General features: G+C 39.2%; 1 protein-coding gene and 1 long non-coding RNA gene across 6 annotated transcripts in view; one reads left to right on the plus strand and one right to left on the minus strand.

The window, feature by feature from the left end:
* Positions 1-17,846, minus strand: part of ANTXR2 (ANTXR cell adhesion molecule 2) — a 121,159-nt gene that overhangs the window by 95,731 nt on the left and 7,582 nt on the right. For all 4 annotated transcript variants that reach the window (XM_065061693.1, XM_065061691.1, XM_065061692.1 and 1 more), the window contains exons 4-7: positions 12,645-12,726; positions 11,515-11,622; positions 11,344-11,412; positions 10,360-10,440 (exon numbers count right to left, since the gene is read on the minus strand). In XM_065061693.1, the coding sequence (XP_064917765.1) occupies positions 10,360-10,440; positions 11,344-11,412; positions 11,515-11,622; positions 12,645-12,726 (340 nt within the window). The remainder of the gene's footprint in view (positions 1-10,359; positions 10,441-11,343; positions 11,413-11,514; positions 11,623-12,644; positions 12,727-17,846) is intronic.
* LOC135579376 (uncharacterized) overlaps positions 1-17,846 on the plus strand; it is a 104,584-nt gene that overhangs the window by 77,714 nt on the left and 9,024 nt on the right. For both annotated transcript variants that reach the window (XR_010472353.1, XR_010472351.1), the window contains one exon: positions 2,427-17,141. This is a non-coding gene — a long non-coding RNA (uncharacterized LOC135579376). The remainder of the gene's footprint in view (positions 1-2,426; positions 17,142-17,846) is intronic.

The following is a 17,846-nucleotide window of genomic DNA, read 5'->3' on the forward strand; positions in this document are numbered from 1 at the left end:
AACAAAATGGTATGTACTGCAATAAAACAAATGCATCTTAAAGAGGAAGAAAATGTTCACCTTTAAAAAATAATCTTCTTTGCTATACTCACTTATGGCAAGACATGTGACAAACATGCTGACAGAGCAATATAATCACTTCCACAGTTTGTGTGCAAAAATATATTTACAGCAGTATTAGCTCCCGCTCATTGCACTCTTGAGTTTGTGCCTGGAGCACTGCCTATTGATACACTGCCAGCCAGTCATGCATACACTCACTGCAAAATGTGTGCTGTACAATTCAGAAACATGGCAAAACAGCACTAAAAAAGCCTTAAATGCTAGTTTAAAAACAAACTCAAAACAGTGGCTTTTCTGGAGACTTCCACTCCCTTTTCTTTTGTCACTCCCTTCCAAATGTGGGATTTATAATTTTCTCTAGGGATGCTATAAATGAAACACCTAGTAAGAAAAATACATTCAACTAGCTGTGAGGAGAGCACATCTAGGAACCATGGCAAACTACAAACATAATTAAAACTGGAGAAGCTATGTTTTAGTTTGACACACAGAGAGGATGTGCTTTTTCTAAGTGCCAAGCGCCTCAGTTAACCATGAAACCTGCATCAGGAAGAGCTGCATCTCCTTTAATTCTGCCCTTTATCAAGATAAGTGGTAAATATACACAAGTTAGCCACCTACAAGCCTATAATAGTGACTGCAGAACACAGATACTTCATTTGATAAAATGTACTGAAAGAAGGGGGCAGGAAGGGAAGATGGCTCTATTACACACTACAGCTAACTTGCAAATAGTGTCTGAGAGGGCCCTGGTAACATAAGAGCATTTAAAACTACTTTTAGCATTACTAGTCTCAGTTGAATCTGTGCATGTAGACCAAGTCTCTTTTAATTGCCTGCTGTAATATTCAAGTTCTGTCAGCTGTTTCCTGATTAGGGATTGCCTACACTTTTTATCTCCCACTAAGTGCTAATCAGGGAATGGCACACACGGGTACAACTGGGGCTTGGGAGCATCTGTTTAAGTGGTAGGCAGGAACTGAGCTGCTTGAGCTCATAGTTGTAGCAGTGTGTCTATGCGGGGTGTGGAAACTCTGAGTTAGAGCCACATGGAACTGTCTGATCACAGAATGGTTGGGGTTGGAAAAGACCTCTGGAGATCACCTAGTCCAACTCACCTGCTAAAGTAGATTCACCAGAGCAGATTGCACAAGAATGTGTCCAGGTGGGTTTTGAATGTCTCCAGAGGAGAGTCCACAACCTCTCTGGGCAGCCTGTTCCAGGGCTCTGTCACCCTCAAAGGAAAGAAGTTTTTCCTCATATTCAGATGGAACCTTCTATGCTTCAGTCTATGCCTGTTGTCCCTCATCCTAATGATGCTGTGGAACAATGTTCTTGAGTTAGTCCCTTCTCTAGTAAGTTGATACCTTGTCGAGCATCATCCCAGTGTGAAGTTGTAAAACTCTTCAGAAGAATGTTTAGTGAAAACAGTGTTGTACTATTGTTTGTTTTAGTCATTTTGAGCTAGATTGGGCTAGTAGCCTATCTGGCTGGAGTGAGTCAAGCAAAACCTATCAAAACTGAGTTTACACAGGTGCTTAGTTTAGTTTCTAAAACGATTTTGCTTTCATTTGTGCTGATTGGCTGAATTAGGACTGGGCTTAACTCATGTTTCCATGTGTTTTGTTTTTCTATGAGTCATTTAGCAGTACTGTTGGCAGCTTTATTCCTCTTTTTTTTTTTTTCATGTATCTTACAACTTTTTTCCCACTACTGCAGAGGCAGTAAAAAGGAAATTAAAGTAAAGCAAGAGGTTTTTAATGGGTGCAATGGACTCATTTGTTGTTTTTGTTCTGGAGAATGAAATGCTAAGTGTCCACAGATCAGTATTTTTCATACTGCATTCGTTGAACCTTATAGCATGTAAAAATGAACATGTGCAAAATCAAGGTGGTGAAAAACTTAGGCTGTTTGTATGCCAATATCATTACAAGTTGTGTCCCCTTATACTGTGGTAGAGTTAGGCTTTAAATATAAAGACCTGGAGCAGGTTACAAGAGAAAATGAATATAAGTAGAGCCCTTGATTTCATCAATTACACTTGAGTATCCTTAAATCAGAAGCACCTTCACAGCACACCTTAGGTTCTAGACAGGCCACCTGCTCCATTTATTAATTAATGTTTAAACTCTTTGAAGGTAATCACTTGTTTCCAAAGGAAAATCTTGTGTTATTTCAGATAGTGTCATAAGGTCTGTCACATTATAATCTGAACTTAATGCAGTTTGTTTGTTTGTTTTTAAAAAAAAGGATCCATATGCCAAATGAAATTCCATACTACATGTATGAGTCAGTCCCACATCACATGTCTCTACGGTGTTAAAGCAAGACCTATAATTTACCTTTTTTTTTTTTTTCCCCAGTGCTCATCTGTGAGGAAAACAATAATGCAACAGGACCACCTCACACTAAACAGAAAACAATTCAAGATAACTTGGAATGAAACACATGCTTTCATAGGAAACTCTGTTTTGATGTTTCTCTCCAACAAATTCCAGGCAAAGGAACTACAGCAGTTCCTAATGGGATTCACCTCTATTTGCTGCCAAACATCTGTGCTCTTAACTACAACTTGCTGCCAGCTTCAGCCTATGTCCTGACATTGCTCAGCAATGCTTTAGATAAAGAGCAAGGGTAAAGGAGGTGGGGGGAAGGTTGCTATCCTGTCCCCTATCCAAATGAAAAAAAAAAAAAAAATCTCTAAGACATATGGTCTTGCATAAAATAACCATCAGAGAGAAGCCTGGTGCAGTGTCAGGTTAGTGAGAATATTCCAATTATACAATGTCTAAGCAGTACCTCATTTGCAGTCACTGAGTAAACTACATGTAGATGACAAGACTGTGGGTCATAAGAGATGTGTATTTTAACAGTATCAGAACCTTTACCCCCAAATTATTAAAAACAACCCTAAACCCATTATTTATCAAGTAATATAAATAAGAATCAAGAGAAACTATTATTTTCTGTAACAGGAAAAAAGTTGTTTGGGCTATTTAGCTTGCCTTTTCTTTTTTTTATTAGTAAGGAAAATCTGGCTTGAAGAAACTTATCACCAAGGAAATACTAGATTTCAATTGGACTTGGGAGTGTTTCAGTTTAAGCAAGTTTTACAGCATCTCTTATGTAATAGAACTGATAGCCATGCAGGGATAACTGACAAGTCAAATCCAGATCAGAAGGCACATGCATGCTCACACAAACTGGAACCATGTCAGTCATGTTGCTGGCTTATCAAGCTCTGTTCTCCAGGAGAACATTATATGGTTTGTAATATGTCAGAGAATGTCAAATTAAGGGCTGCACAGCAGTGAAGGGTAGAGCAGAAAGCATTCTATTCCAGGCCATTGATTCCTTTTAACAACTACATGCAGTAATTCCCAAAACTATCTACTCAGTCTCAATCACATGGAAAACATAGCACAATGTTAGTTCTAAACCTTGCACCCAGTGCAGCTTGATTATTAGACCATCCAAGGGGATTAAAGATGATTGATTTAATCAGAATAATTCTTTTAATGATAACTTGTTGCATTTCTCTTCCCCCCACCTCCTTAAATGTTTAATAGTTCACTTCCTGGATTCCCAGTGCATAAACTGAGCATATTTTCTTCCTACAGGAAATGATCCAATTAAGTTGATGTATAATTGATAATGAACTGTTTAAGCTGATTTTTCTCTTGAAAAAAATCTTAAGAGCATGCAGTAGTTGCCTGACCCTTCTTCCCTCATCTGCAGCTGAGGGACATAATTTAAGGAAAAAAGGGGGAGCAGTCTCAACATACTCTAAGCAAGGTAGACTAGGGAGGAATTTCAGCTCTAGTGAGCTGAGCTGGCTCAGGGCAAAAATATTGACTACTTGAAAATCATTTAGTCCCTGATTACTACTCAATAATCAAGTTGCTTGCAACTTGGCCAGTGAGACACAAGGAGTTTAGATACAAGTGGCTCGGTAAACATTCACATTAGAGATACTGTGCATGTACCAGAACGTCTTAACATTGGTGCACTAAGTGTTGCAGTTGCTAAGCTTCCCATTCTCCATAAATATGAACTCTGCCAACCTGTCTTGTTGCCTTAAAGCAGGTAACAGTGGGAAATGTTGATAGACTCCTACAAGTTTAGTAATTTACTATCACTCTAGTGCAATGTCAAAAATTGATGTAGGGAGACTGGAACATATTTTTGTAAAGTCATTGCAGTAAGTTTTACAAACCCAAAAGCTTAAAATTGTTCTTAATTTGAAACAGTTCTTGCCTACCTCAACACAACTGACTACCACTTGCTAGGTTTTGTTCTTTTCCTTGCTCTGGCACCAACTCACTGTCCAACATGGGTCACTTCTCTCTCTGTGCCTCTCTCCCTGCTGACTTTTTGTTAGACTGTAAGGCCTATAGGTACAGGCCTGCTTTACATCAAGTCTTGTCAACAGGCTATGTGGCTCCACTTTCTACTGAAGTATCAGGGTACAAGTGTTGTGACAGTGACTATCACCACATTGAAGATAAGTGACTAGCTAGGCATTGAGAGCTGTTGAGCATGACACTATCACATACATTTTATGCAGTGCTTCATTTTGGCCCCCACTGATCTGGCTTGTCATCAATCCATCTAACTCAAAGGTAGGAATGTATTGTCACGTACAATGATTGATACAGGTACCATCTACCTGACATGGAATCTCTCTATATTCAATAGATATCCTTCACCATTGCTCAAATGAATCTCAATTCTCAAGGGATTTTGCTGACTGTTCTTTACAATCAGAGCAGACTTCCCTCTATCATCAACAAGAATTTTACTGGAATTAATTTTTACAATTAGGCAGTAAGATTTTTACAGCACTACCTGCTTAGACCACTTTAGTAAGACTCTGCCACTGGGTATGTTATTAATATATTTTCTCAAAGGACCGTGGATGCTTTTAATCCTTTGTTCAATTTTACTGTTCCTAGGTATGCTCATTTTATGCTTCTAAGTAACTCCACTTTAGCCTTGGAGTTTGCACCCTACAAACACTGAGGTCTCTTCTCCCACAGGTTACCCTTTCACCAAGAGATGGATACATGAGTAGATACTGAGATATCTGATCATGTGGGGTAAGGTACCATGAAGCAAGTGGTGCTACTAATTTCAGTGCAAGCATTTTCAAACACACAACCCCCGCAAAAAAAAAAAAAAAAAAAAAAAAAGCTCAGCCTGAGAAAAGAACTACTGATGCATGTATTAATGTATTACTCTGTTCTTTCAGGAATCATTCCTTTCTGTCATACTGCTGTCCCTTTCACTATTGTAGCTGGCCAGTTAGCTAACCTTCCTCCAATTTTTGTGAATACCATTCCTGGACTGAGATCTGTAGAGCTGAACACAGTAGTCAAGGTACAGCTGCAGGGAGACTGTTCACAGGCAATTAGTAACTTGTTCTACTGTGTTCTGTCTCTTCATGCGTACACTGAGATCCCAGACTCAATGAGTCTCTTATTTTGTTGCAATATTATCTATGAATTTGCAATTTTTTCTGGACAAACTTAAAACTTTATGCTAAGGGTTGAGGTTTTTTCCTGATACGCTCAACCAACTTGGAGACAATTTAAATTCCAAAGAACAATGTAAAAATACTCTAGGTGATGCAACTGCTCAGCTTACATGCCTCAATCATTTTTTTTTCAGTATGTTTAAGGGTGGTTTTCCCACATAAAATGACCAATTCAAAACTGAGGACTTGGAAAATAAGCAAAAAGAGTGCTTTATAATTCTATTTCTATTCCTTTTGAGGTAGAATTCTTAAGAAATTTTGTAACAATTAAAGATAAAACAATTCTGGACTAAACTTTTTTTGTTTCTAAACTGACTACTTCCTCTTAAGTTCTGCATGTATCAGTTCCTGAAGTCTTATCTGATAAGTTTTTGTGGGGTTCCTTAAGTGCAACATATATTTTAACTTCCCGTATTAAGTGCTGCCAACTCACTTTAGTATAAGAATGTGTTTAAGTCTACTTAGAACTGTCACATGCTCTAATAATGTTACTGAAGTGAGTTCCATTAATGTAACTTTAAAAGGCAGGAGCCTTGCCTGCAGAGACAAGTGGACAACTTTCACTCACAATTCAGTAGGATTTGTGTTCACTTAAGCAAAAGGGGAAGCAGGGATCTTTCACTGGTTTTGTTTTTCAGAACGCGGCACACAAAAGCGATTCATATTTGCTGAGCTCTGCAAACCCCATGCACAGAAACATGCCATCAAAGCAGGCAAAACATGAGAAAATCGCAGAAAAAAATGGAAATAAAACAACATACTGATTTACAGTAGAGTGTTTTGGGAACATTACAGAAACTTTTGCCTTATGAAAGATACAGTCTGATGTTAATCAAACTGGGTTAGGGCAGACAAGCAGGCAGGGCACTAGAAAACAACTCTAACAATGGAGTAGAGGCATATTGTCTTGTCTAAAGGCTCCATGTGTTTGAGTTAAGTGGTAGCAGCAGCTTGGCTCCCAGCTCCTTAATTAGGCTTCTTCTCATTATTCTTCCAGTCATAGTTTCATAAGTGATCAAACAGTTAAAATAAGCAGTGTTCAGAACAGCAACATTATCTGCTTCTACAAACTTCCCCTGCTCCCCTCCTTGACAGAGTCCAGTACTGGTTCTAGAGTTTACCTGATGCCTGAGAAATTGTGTCTCAGACTGAGCTATTTAATGAGTATAAAGTCTCCACAGTTTCTCCTGATGAAAGCACTGGATCAGGACCACCTATAGTTAGACACAAGTGAGGCACTCTTGAGTTAGCCTGCTTACACACTGCTTACAGCTCAGTATTCTTGTATCAAGAGATGTGCAGCCTCATGACCCACAAAGCCAGGTAGGAAGGTGCTATATTGGTTACGACAGATGGACTTGGATCTAACAATGTAAATGATAAATTCCCAAATAGTTCTTTATCAAATGGGGAGGGGAAAAAAATCCTATGTAGGAAAGGAAGAGAAAAAAAGAATGCATTTCATTTTCTTATATCACTATGTGACAGTTTCATACTACATAAATTGTGCACTCCAAAACCTTTACAGTTCACACTGCTCTGGCTTGCTCATGAGGCCACACTCCATGTAATTATCAGCCAAACCACATCAGTAAACCGTTTCTGATAGCATAATAACTTGCCTTCAGCATTTTTCTTTTAAGCTCTAGACTTCTGCTTATATTTATTTACTCTGACAATGCTGTTCAGTTGCTACTTTGTAAAGTTAGATATTAGCAATGCCAGAAGAGCTGGAAAGTTCATAAAACAGTGGCCTCTAGAGAAGACTGCATAGTTTTATATTGTTAGTTGATATTATTCAACAGAAACACAACACAGCATGGTGGTGCTTAAATCCTTACTAAATTCACTGGGATTTTATCTGAAGTAAGGAGGTGAAAACACAATGCAAGCTTTTCAACATCTGAAATTTAGCATTTACAGGTTTTCTGTAAATGCTAATCTCCAAGTCTCTTGAATGTTAATCCATGGCCACAGTCAAACACAGTTAAAATGTCCAAAGAAAATAAACTGGAGTAATTGCTTAGACCTCAAACAACTGCAGAAGCAGGTATTAACAGATACTCTACGATGAAGCTCATCACTTTTTCTGCCATCAATCAATTAATTGCTCAGCTCTGGCAGAATTTGCTGCAAGTGTAACAATGTAGCAGCCAAAACATTTCACAGCTGAGTCCAGTAGGGACAAATGTAGCAAAGGCTTTGAGCAGCTGCACCTTCCACACCACCTTTTAAGCAATACCTCTGCATCTTTGTGATGTAGGTATTTCATTTTTATCTGTTTTGAAATTAGGTTTCCCTTTAATGACAGAGTGTCCCTCTGAGTCTGTATTCTCTAGCTAACTTGCAAACTGAAATGGATTTATAATGATGAATGAAAAGGAAACTTGTGACTATTTCATGTTCAATTAGATCTGCTTATCAATTTTATAATGCAATGAGAATGAATTGTCATAATCAGTCAAAACCCTTTCAAAGAAAATTGAGTTATAACTACAGCATACAAAAAAATCACATTAATACAGCCACCACATATGCATTTAAAGAAGAAAGACAGAAAGAGAGAAAGACAGAAAGAAAGAGACTATTTATGGATACTTCTGTCCATGCTCAGTGGTAAAACAAGAATGCTGGCAGGGTATCATTCTCCCATTGCTTCCACCAAATACCTTTATGGATGCTTACTAGAGAAGAGAAAATGAGAGTTTCAAATGCCTGGACAGCTAAATAAAGCTCTAGTTAGACAGTGCTTCGCAGGAAGCTGTAAACAATATTCAAGCCCCTAAAAGCTCCCAAGAGCTATGAAATCACTAGCACTAACTGATTTTGTTTGATCCTTTATCCCAACAAGTGAGAGTGACACAGGTAAGACCGAAGACAGTTTCCTATCAGAAAGGCTTTCTGGACTTTTATGGACTGAAATATGCAGTAAACCAAGTGTTAAAATGTCTATTCCATCTGCAGTCATTAAATAAAACCCTAAACAATTCAGGAGTTCAGTCATAGTTTAAAGAAGACAACACATTTAAGCTGTAGAATAGTATACTTTAAGTTTGCTTTTTCTGTACAGTTCCTGTCAGTGCTAAGATGTTATCTTAAAACAAAGGGCTGCCATTATGTGTGTCTTTGCTTGTGCTACAGCTCTGATATGCACAAATCTGGGACTTTTACACTCATGTTTTTCACAAGTTCCAGAAGAAGCTGGATTGAGGCTTGTGCAAACACCATCTGCCAAATCTTATCAGAAATGTTTCCCCTACTCTGTCCACAAAAAAAAAGTGAAGGTGTTTGAAAGCTCCTGGAGGTATGAAAGAGGCAGACTGGCACTGCTACTAGCCAAAGACTGCCCAAAAATACCTTGGCCAAGAATGGGGGATAGTGGGACAGCCTACAAGATGTGCCAATCTCCTGTATGTTTGACTTACAGACTTCTTAAGCTGAGCTCTTCAGAAATCTCAAGTGATTGTGCTCCTGCTGCTTCATCAAAGAGCAAGAAGAATGGAGAAACCTAATGCCTTGGAAGGGGCCAAACTGCAGGTCAGGGACCTTTGTAGGAAAGGAAAACTCCAAAGGCAAATGTCTTCATGCCTTTATCTAGTTCTATCTTGACATAGAGATTTTGAAATGTAGTATCCTCGGAAAGTTAAACATTCAGCTCTTTTTAAATAAGTCTATCACTAGTGACTTCAGCGTTGCATCACTTCACACTGGCAGAATAACCAGTTCTTTTAAGTCTTTGAAATGGCACAGAATGAGATTTTTTAAAAGGAGTACCACGTGGGCTGTACTATCTTTTCAGGAAAATAAATGTTACTGCATGAAAAGGTTGATTATATTTCTTTAGAATGTTCAAGGAAGCTTCTGAAAATACATTTATTTTAAGGAATGAGAAGGAAAATAAGTTGCTTAATTATGACATTACACAAAACACACTATTGAAGTGAAATGATAAATTTGTGACTGCATAATATCCTGTATGAGAGTAGTATCCTTTATTTGAAAAAAAAAAAAAAGGGGGGGGTGGAATTAATTGTAATGGGATCTCTCTCAGAAGAAAAGGATTTCGTTATTGGTTTTGCCTTGACATTTAACAGTAAGCTTTTTTCCTCTGTGGTGCATATATGCAGCAGCAGCACTTTTAACCTCCCATAAAACACATAGTGTTTAGTCTAAGATGAAGCAAATAAATTAGGTCTCCACAAGCAAATGTGTCATCTTGACACATAGCTAAAATACTGTCCTGCACTGATCAGAACCAAAATGTTCCTCCTGCTCTGACCCCTTCTTGAAAATAACAGTAATCAGTTCAATAGCCCCATCTCACTGATGGGACTTTCTCATGGTACGCTGAAAACAAGGAACTGCAACTTACCACTTACTGGGAAAACAACTGTTTAAAATCAAATACGTATTCAAAATGCTTCTCTGTATGGGAAGATTTGAGCAATTCATAAATTTCACCCATTCCTAATGATTTTAACCAGTTGTTCTCAACTCTCTTTGGGTGTCTCAATTTGTTTTAAACCAAAACTATACCAGCCATTCCTCAATGCAACTCCCACAAGCTCACTGCACTTGTATGGAACCCTCAAACTCCATACAAGGTTTGAGCATCAATAATTGCAGGAGTGGCAGGAAATGTTAATTTACAGAGCTGCATCTCTGAGATAAGGAGAACAAATTCTGCCTGAAAAAGCAAGTGGGATTGGAGAGTATGCCATAGTCTTGAGGAAATGTTAAGCTTATTGCCTGATACTCACAGAATTGATTATCCCCTTAAGTGCTTGGAATCCTCCAGTGACAGGGAAGACTTGCTCTTTCGTGTCAGCAATTTTTTCAAGCTTTGGAGAGAGAACACATGCAAACATGTGAGTCATTTGGCAAATTAAATACATCACACTGCTTTTCAGCCTTAAAATGTAAATGGCTGTCTAAAAACAACTCCCATCAACTTGGCAAAGAGAAGGAATTTTTTTAGTTCCCTCACAGCTAACTATGTGTCTTCTAAAACAAACTTGCAGATGTCCCTGCTCATTGCAGGGTGGGGTTAGACTAGATGACCTTTATAGGTCCCTTCTAAACTATTCTATAATTCTAAATGGGAGGACTTAACTACAACCTAATGCAGCTAACAAAATGGTATAGTGGATAGCCATCATGTCAAACCACCACATGAAATAAACCTTTCAGAGCCTGTATCTTGGCAGTGATTTTGCAGCAGTTTCCAGAATTACCTCCCCTATTTGCTGTGCCTTCCATTAAAAAGCCTTTCTATGGCCCTTGTATATTAACAAGTCTTCTGTGTACTTCTCCATTTAAGTCACTTTCCCAGTACAAGAGTAGCTACATCCCCGATTAGGACACAGCAGCTCTGGAAGAACTATCAGGCAATGAAAGACATGGACCCTTCTTATCCCAAAGTTGTTATATACTCTGCTTGAAGTTTGTTTATAACTACTCTGTTAATGCGACCTGTAGCCTAATTTAGTCACCACCTTAATGAAAGTGGTTTTGCCTGCATCCTTTACTGCTGGCAGCTACCAGTCAGCAAGGGTATTTCCTGTGGGTCTTCTCAGCAATGAAGGTGACACGCATTCTATTTATGTCCATGTACACATCTGAGTGTCTGCTTCCTAAGCCTCAGTGCCTAATGTAAGTAAAATTAATTTATATATTATTTAACATTAACTGTATAAAACCCTGACAAGATACTGCCTAGTAGCCTAAAATGCTAATGTTCTTACCTGTTCTTGTACAAAACCAAGGACGCCAACACAGTACACTCTAGCTCCCAGTTCTCTGGATTTCTTTGCCTGCCCCAGAATAGAACAGAGGAATAAGAATTTTTTTCATTCAATAGACAGCACACAAACTTTTCAGAATATAACATGCATTTATTTACATCTAGCACTTACCTCTTTCTCTGCATACAAGGGAATCTGACCATCTAGTTTGCCATCTGTCAATGCAATGATGATACTAGAAAACCTTGAGGCTCCTTGCTTCGCAATTTGCACATTGGCCTGAAAACAGAAAATATTTATGCAGCTTAAAATTACACTTGAACTTTTAACCAAAATACTTCTTCTAAGCGAACATAGTATCTGAAACAATGCTGAAGTCTTATCTTCAAACCCATCTCTTGTGACAATCTTCTGTCTCTCTTTTACTCTTTACTAACAAGGAAGTCATTCATCAGTATTTTTCAGTCAGTGGTCAGCCCACCTCCAAAGTGCTGGGGTCACTAACTGATTAACCCTTGGAAACACTTGATTATTTCAGGATGGATACCCTGTGAGTTGTCAAGATCACTTCTCCTTACATCCACCATAAGGTTTCCTTTGCTACTCCTCAGATTTCAAATGCCAGTCAATAGGTTCCAAGATACAAGAATGGCTTAAAATATATATATTTTTAAACAGCAAGAAACTTCTGTTTGCCTAGCTTTTCAGCCTGCAGATCACAATTACAAACTGGGCTCCACAGGCATAGAGGAAAAAAATTAGTTTCTATTCCTAATAGTGAAAGTTTGGATCCTTACCTTCAGGGCCCAAGTCTGAGCAAAATGGCAAAACATACTTTAACTGTATGTCTGAAGAAAATATAAGCAGTTGGAACTCCATAATTTGGATAGTCCAAAATTAAGACCCTTTATCTTGAAAACGGTGATCTGTGCAGTAAACTCTCCATAAGCATGTGCTCTAGAAAGTACGGTTACACTCACAGCCCTACAAAGCTGTGTGTGACCATTTACCAGTAATAACTGGTATGCTGCATTAGCTGTTTGATTGATAACAAAGAATCACTCGCTATTGCGAAGGATCAAGTCAAACAAATTCCATATGGAAATTTTCTGTGATGGTTAATCTTCTGCATGGGATTTGCATAGTATCTGAGCAATCTTGGGACCATTTTGAAAACCAAAAAGATTTGATTGTAACAGATTGAGACATAAAACCAATCCATTTATGTTACAGGTTGCTGTTGTTATCCAGATAGTGAGAAGAGAGGATATTTTGATTGCAAGAAGATAAGTAAAGCCTACCTGTTTTAATCCTTCATGTATGTATGTATCACCTGCTGGTTTTACCTCTTCCAAATCCTTGAGACCTTTCTTGATTTTCTCTCTGAAAAGGAAAAGGTAAAAGACTGTTAGTATGATTTGAAACAGGGAAAGGGGTTAGTTTATTGATGGAAAAATCAGTATTTGACATAAGGGAGGTCTGAAATTAAAATCTGTAAAATATAGCATTCAGCTGAGATACCACGCGGAGGCAGATTTTATATTCACAATGGGAGCAGCAATGTGGTAACGGATATTTTAGACCTAAATAACACAATATGCCTTAGTGAGACAAAGAGCTAGATTCAAGTAAAATGTTTCAGACAGAGCAGATATTGCAAAGAAGTGGCAAACCCTCAGCATAAAGATAGCCCAATGGAAATTCTGTTATATTAAGTCTACTTTGCTCAATTAAATGAACTTCACTTCCAATCATGCTGCAATTAAAAAAGAAAACCCTTAAAACAGCTGTTCTATATCTAGAATAAGCTTCCAGGTCAATATACAGGTATTTAATGGGGTACGGCAGAATCACAATAATTAAAATCCTCTCCTTAAAAAATGCACCATTTGCAAGACAACTCTTGTATCCAACGAAAGGGACCAGGATTAAAGATAGTTTTAAATTTCTCAGCTGTCGCTACCTTTCTGTGTGACCTTTGACAAGACATCACACTTACACAGGTTGCAGCTCACTTATGTTTAACCAGAGGATGAAGTTGTGCCATTATTTCTCATGGGCTTTTAAATAAATCCATCACTGACTGCGACATGCTCAGTTAACTATGATGGTAAGACTGGAGAAGCACATAGGTAGCACAAAAGGAACTATTTCCAGTGAAATCAATATGAGTGGGGAAAAAAGGCAGAGAGACTTTACTGAAAGAATCAAATCTGGAAGTTTTTAATTATTATACAAAGTTCTAGTGAAGCTTGTGGAAAGTTGTTCTAGGGAAGGACAAGCAAAAAATAAGCAGAGAAAAAATCTGGGCCAGAATGTATAAAACACTATAACAAATACAGGTGACACAGAGGAAACCATCAGGGGTGAGGAGATGGAGGGAAAATACATTATAGGAAGCGTGAAAGCTTTCCTTAGGGTAAACAAAATGAGAAAGAATGCATATGTTGCTCTGCCTGAATGCCACCCACAAGTCATTTGTTCCACTGATGGGCTTCCTCTATGTTTAGAAGCTCTGTTCCAAAGTACAATCCATAGCTGTAATAAGCTTCCAATCACAGGATCAACTGATATGATTGGGAAGCAGGTGGGGAAAAAAAAAAAAGAAAGAAAAAGAAAAAAAAAAGTGGCATTGAATATATGGACGAGAACAAATTATGTAAGATAATACAATCTGTTTGATCCAAATATTTTACATTCTGCATCTAAAGAAACAACTTGAAACTGATTATGTATGAACGCAGATTATAAACCATTCATGCTTGCCAGAAATGAGCGGCAGCACATCACAGGCATTAGTGTTCTGCTGCCAAGAAACAAGCAGCAAGTGAAGTCCCAGTTTTCTGAAACAGATTTCATTTTGCAAAAATAGCTTTTGTACAATCGCTTCAGTTTTACTTATTTAAAATGTCTTGTGACCCAGTCACACAGAAGTCTCTGGTGTTTCCAGGCCTCTGACTACAAGAGGTTCCAGGAAAATCTTTGGTGGCATGAGCTTGTTTAGCTGCATTTAATCAGTCACCCTCTCTTTCCCTTGGGGCACATCTGTACCACATAGGCCCAGCCAGGTGTGAACAAGCTCCACCCATGCTCTGAGTTGATTAGGTACCAGCGAGTCTTGGCCTGGGTGTCACAAGGCCAATGCACATGCATGACTTTGACCCCAGCAAATGAGCCCCACCAGACATCAAGAGAGGTTAGTTCAGTCATACTAAAACTCACACTGAGCAGGCCTGGAGGGTGGGCACAGGAGTTCATGTGTGCCTGAACCATATTGATAATGGGACACACTTTAGTCAATCAGCCATAGCACTCTGAAGCCCTCATTCCATCTCTCCAGTGCTCTCAAAACTCTCTTTTCCCTAGTTTTTGTAATATTTTTTGTAGTTATAAAATCTACGGAAAAAGTCTAGTTTTAAAACTCATCTGTACTGAAATAACCTCAAGTTCCAGTATAAGTTGGGGAATGATCTATTAGAGAGCAGCATAGGAGAAAGGGACCTGGGGGTCCTGGTGGACAGCAGGATGACCATGAGCCAGCACTGTGCCCCTGTGGCCAAGAAGGCCAATGACATCCTGGGGTGTATTAGAAGAGGAGTGGTTAGTAGGTTGAGAGAGGTTCTACTTCCCCTCTACTCTGCCCTGGTGAGACCACACCTGGAATATTGTGTCCTGTTCTGGGCCCCTCAGTTCAAGGACAGGGAACTGCTGGAGAGAGTCCAGCGCAGAGCCACGAAGATGATGAAGGGAGTGGAGCATCTGCCTTATAAGGAAAGGCTGAGGGAGCTGGGTCTCTTTAGCTTGGAGGAGACTGAGGGGTGACCTTATTAATGTTTACAAATATATAAAGGGTGAGTATCATGAGGATGACACTTGGTGACAACCAATAGTAGGACGAGGGGTAATGGGTTAAAACCGGACCACAAGAGGTTCCACTTAAAACTGAGAAGAAACTTCTTCTCAGTAAGGGTATAAGAACACTGGAACAGGCTGCCCAGGGGGGTTGTGGAGCCTCCTTCCCTGGAGACATTCAAAACTCTCTTGGACACATTCCTGTGTGACCTCATCTAAGTGTTCCTGCTCCAGCAGGGGGATTGGACTAGATCATTTTTCGAGGTCCCTTCTAATCCCTTACATTCTGTGATTTTATGATAATAGAACTGTGACCCCAGTCTGGGTGTCTGGACATTACCACAGTACAATTCAGTAGCAGTGATAAAGGTCAAAGTGTCATTGGCTTTGTGGTTTAAGTCAAACAATGGAGGGAGGTGCAAAAAGCATAACAAAACCAGCAACTTGAGCCTGTCTGTGTTTGGGCTCAATTACTACAAATTTAATATCTCTTCTCCATTCAGCATATGCACTGCATTACACCTCTGTATTTTAGAAAAGGCACATCTAATTTTTAATAGTATCCCTGTCTGTTCTCTCTTTAAATTTTGTACCTACTTCAGGTAATTCTTCCAGCAGCAGCCAGGAAACACAACCATGGCTACAAGCTCTCTGTCAGTTTGATCTGTGGGTTCTTTTTACCTATTCCATGAACAGGGGCTGCAGCTGAAATCCCAGCCCGGCTGAGATCAGGAAAGGTTCTGGTGGTAGCTTCAGCAGTACCCGCTGGTTTTATCTCTTTGAGCAACTCTGCTGTAGGTTGTCTCGGAGGGCAGGAACTTGCACCAGTATTGGACAGAGGGCTTGTTTGCTATCAGAGAGACTGTGCCAGCTCTGCTGCGAGGTATATGAGCCTATCTACAAATACTGCTCCCTACATGGGACAAATTCTACACTGAACTTGTCTTGCACCATCAGTGTTTCACCAAGACAGGGCACTATAGAATTATATTTAGAAATGAGAACATACCATTTAGTAAAGAGAGATTACAAAGCAGCCCAGCTTTTCAAACAACCTAATCCATTTAAGATAAATTAAAATGTAGCAACCTCTCCTTACCTGAGCATGTGTCCTGGTTTTGTTAAAAACAAGACCAGTTTCTCTTTTAGTGAATTTTCCTTTCAGCTGAGTTCTTCTAAGTAATTGCACTTCTCTGAAGTTGGCTACATATTTTTGTAAACAGACATAGCAATGGAATGCAAGGTCACTGATAAGGATGCATGTCCCGTAAGTGAGAGGGGCAAGGAGGAGTGAACTGAGCAAGTGACTAAAACTGACCAACTAAGTATTCCATCCCATCCACGTGATACTTCACATAAAAGTGGGAGATCACGAGGGTCTTGTTCTTCTTTGACTATGGCCAGCATCTAGGGAGGACCCTGTTCGCCATCCCTGCAATCTGAGGCCTAGTGACAGACCCTGCATCCTTTAATCCAGTTCACTGCAGAGTCCAAACCAGGACTTCCAGGTGCCTGCCCTGAAGCTGCTGGAGCAGTGCTGAGCTTTGCCAGGAAATTCAAGAATGGTTTTGTATATTTTGTATTATTTTCTCTATTTTACTAGTAGAATTAGTAAAACATTTTTAATTCTTTACAACTTGCAAGTCCTCTCTCTCTTTGCCTCTCTTTGCCCTCCTGTTGCCTTTCCTTAGCGGGGGGCCGGAGGGGGGACTAAGGGGAATGGGAAAGGGGAGTGGCTTAACAAAGCATCTGCCATGGTTTATTGTCACCCTGCATTAAACGGTGACAGCATGCTCCACAATTCAGATCTGCTTTAAATGTAAACATTTGCCTTTCAGAGTTGGAGCATGCCAAAGCAACTATCAGCAGAAGTTTACAGGGGAGGTTTCTCTCTGCATAAGCTCTGTTTCACCAAGCTGCAAGCTTTTATTTAGGCAACTCAACAGGTACTGCTTAATATTATCTCTTGTTTTAAGTAAGTTTAATTGATACAATGCTAAAAACAGTATTGTGAGCAGGCAAGTGGTTCAACTATTGATGTTAATACATTGCCTAGTTTCCTTATGTAGACAGCACCACAGCATTTGCTGGCAGTGGAAGACAGGTAATAAATAGTTCCTTATACAGTAGCAGGGTGTAGATCAAACCCCCATTTAAAAGGACCAATGATAAAGCTACAGACCAGTAACAAAGCACAGAACGCCTTTGTTTTCTAGAGACCTGATACTGTCTTTGAGACCAAATACACTTAACAGAAGACAACATAAAGGAAATAAATGCATCTTCAACACATATAAAAGTTTATACTTGCTAGAAAGCAAAGTATATTTGAGGACTGAATCTTAAAATCCTTTCAAATCCCTGCTTTTTTTGTGGGAAAAAAAATCTGTGCTTGTATGTTAGAGCTGCAGAGGTTAGAACCAGCTGAAATTGGCACATAAGCCTCAGGTTGTGCTGATTCAGTTGGGCAGGGGGCTGGCCTTGTATGAAATGCTGAGTCTCCATTAACATCTATGCAGTTTTAATTAGTGGTTTCTTAGCTCTTCTGGATGGGGGACAGTATTTTATATTTCTTTTCCACATTCCATTCTCCCTATTGAAGTGCTGGAATCTTGAATTGTCTTTGTGCCTTGGCAGGGAACTTGTGATTC

The sequence above is a fragment of the Columba livia genome, chromosome 4 (assembly GCF_036013475.1).
Source record: "Columba livia isolate bColLiv1 breed racing homer chromosome 4, bColLiv1.pat.W.v2, whole genome shotgun sequence".
NCBI lineage: Eukaryota > Metazoa > Chordata > Aves > Columbiformes > Columbidae > Columba > Columba livia.